This window comes from Ceratina calcarata, unplaced genomic scaffold (assembly GCF_001652005.2).
Source record: "Ceratina calcarata isolate Rehan_Ccalc_2016 unplaced genomic scaffold, ASM165200v1 scaffold555.2, whole genome shotgun sequence".
Classification (NCBI taxonomy): Eukaryota; Metazoa; Arthropoda; class Insecta; order Hymenoptera; family Apidae; genus Ceratina; species Ceratina calcarata.
The window spans coordinates 192,242-194,800 of NW_017176739.1; the positions used below are offsets into that span (position 1 = coordinate 192,242).

Consider the following 2,559-nt stretch of genomic DNA (forward strand, 5'->3'; position numbering starts at 1 on the left):
GATACAATTCGTTTATGAAAATATATACATTTAATAATATTATCAAATTATTCTTTATTTTTTAATTATTATCAAATTACCTATTCTAACATCAGAATTTTGTTCTTTTAAAGGTTGAACAACATCTTTATTAGACTTACTTGTACCCTGTCCCACAGTATTATTTTGTGCATTTGTTAAGGAAACCACCTTCTCGTCTGATGTCTGAAATATTAATATTTTCGATACAATTTAATATAAAGCGTTGCTTAACTTAAGACATTAACTATTCGTATTTACCTGTTTGTTGCCTATATTCATCTCATTCCAAAGTTTCGTAGATAACGAAGGACTTGTTGTTGCATTACTTGTACTTAAATTTGGATCTTCTGCTTCCTCAGACATGGTGGTGCGTCCAACAACTATTTCTTTTTCGGATGTTGTTAAATTATCATAACTTTCTTCGTTTGATGTATTGGCGGTATCACGTTCTTCATCCACAGCAGACGGTTCAATATTAATGAATCTAAAAATATGATAATAAAACATTTAATGTTTAATATTAAAAACGAAGGTGTAAAATTATTTTTCACGTTGTATCTCCCCTTACCCATCTCTACTTAATATTCCTAAAGCACTAAAATCCTCCATTTTTATTTGACGTAATTTCTCTTCCTTCGCATAACTTTTTTCTATACTATAATCATCGCCTCCATTCCTAAGAATTTCAACTCTTAGTATACCGTCGCGAGGCCAATCATCTCGTATATGTTCTAAACAGTTGGTTGGCGCTCGTGAAAATACTATATGAATATAAGCTAACACGAAAAATGCGAGTATAGCCTGAAAATGTACAAATACAAAATGCTTAGACCGTTAGACAAGTACAAATAATTAAAACTAGCTATGGAAATATAAATACCTTTAATAAAACTATAAATTCTATGAATCTTCTCACAGGCCTTGGAAATGTTTTTGCATAAGTTAACGCAGCTTTGATAAATATTGCATGAAACAATCTATCTCGTACATTAACTAACGGATTTTGATTATTATTATTCCTAGCAGTATTCATGTTGCTTAATAATGATCTTGCTGAACTACTTATGTTAAAAATATTATGTACAGCTGCACCGTTATGATTATTCCTTATTGGTATTGCAGCACCATCCACTTGTGGCATTCTAAATATCATGTATCCTTTTCATGAGTTAGTAAGTCAGTGATCCTTACTCACATAATGTGTATGCACAACATTTTCCAAAAAATAGCTATGCATTTTTTGTATGTACATTTATAAATAAAGATGAATTCCTTAATATTCTGGAACAGATAACATTGATTATGCTAGACTTGAATTAGCATGTATTAATGCATATTCATAGATGTTGCAATCATTGCAACATCCTCATTCGTTATCTATTACATATAGTATGAAAATGATATGGTAGATTTTTTATACAAATCATTGTTGTGATCAGCAAGATAAATTTTGTTCTAGTTATACTAAGCAAGAGATTGAAACGACGATCTCTATAATAAATGTATTACCAACATACATGTAGCATAATTGTCTTTTCAATTTTTATTCCATTCAAATCTACATACTTAATCCGTCATTTTTTATTGCATTTAATATTAAAATTTTAATAATACTCAACATAAAACATAACCTACAGTGCAAGTATGTATACATCATAACCTATTTGACAATCGTGTCCTGACATCATAGATGAATAATGATATTTAAAAATTTCTAGTATAACGTAAAGAGAAAAACATTTTCACTTACACTGTATATAGTTCTTAAAATAACTGATCGATGAAATAATTGGTATTTCATTACGTAATTGAGAAATATGAAACTTGTACATAACGAAAAGATTTAGAAAGTATAGAATATTTTGTATTTTCGCGTGGTTTCATGTTAAAATAATCATTATTCACCGGACATGACATTTCACAGCTGGCAGGCGATTTGCTAAATTTTTACGTAGAAATCAACCATACTGTACCTTTTTTTAAGAGGTGATCGTTGCTTTACAGTATTGAATATCTAACGTTTTATCGTTCTCCTGTATTGCCACTGTAGATAGTAATATACATTTGTAAAAATACGCGTTGCGAGTAATAAGAAATTTGATTCTCGTCAAATTGTCACTTCATCATCATATGTTTTGATATTCTACAACTTGCATATTGAACATAGTAGTTTTTTTTACTGATCCAATGTAGCCAACACTATATTACGAAAGATAAGACCAACAAAAAGTGTTACCAGTCTGCTCCGTTCGATTATCTAAAATCTAAACATTTTTTACTGATTTACAAACGCTTAAAAACAGAAAACATTTCAAATTGCTTTATTACTCCAGTAATGAAGTAATTCAGTAAGCAATATATCACGCATGTGAATATGTATTCTATTACGTATTCTAAATATAATATCGATGTTAATTTGACATGTCATAAATTCAAGTCGAACGCAAATGCTCGAACTGACGAAAGCTACTGAACAGAAAAGTAACATTTTGAATTTTATGAGGAACCAATACATAATTATATGTACGTACAACTTTG

General features: G+C 29.5%; 1 protein-coding gene across 1 annotated transcript in view; it reads right to left on the bottom strand.

The window, feature by feature from the left end:
* LOC108629177 (membralin) overlaps positions 1–2,213 on the bottom strand; it is a 57,674-nt gene extending 55,461 nt beyond the window's left edge. Inside the window, exons 1-5 of the mRNA XM_026817109.1 lie at positions 1,995–2,213; positions 902–1,302; positions 590–822; positions 280–505; positions 81–204 (exon numbers count right to left, since the gene is read on the bottom strand). Of these exons, the coding sequence (XP_026672910.1) occupies positions 81–204; positions 280–505; positions 590–822; positions 902–1,174 (856 nt within the window). The 5' untranslated portion in view covers positions 1,175–1,302; positions 1,995–2,213. The remainder of the gene's footprint in view (positions 1–80; positions 205–279; positions 506–589; positions 823–901; positions 1,303–1,994) is intronic.
* Between the last annotated feature and the right edge of the window lie 346 nt (positions 2,214–2,559).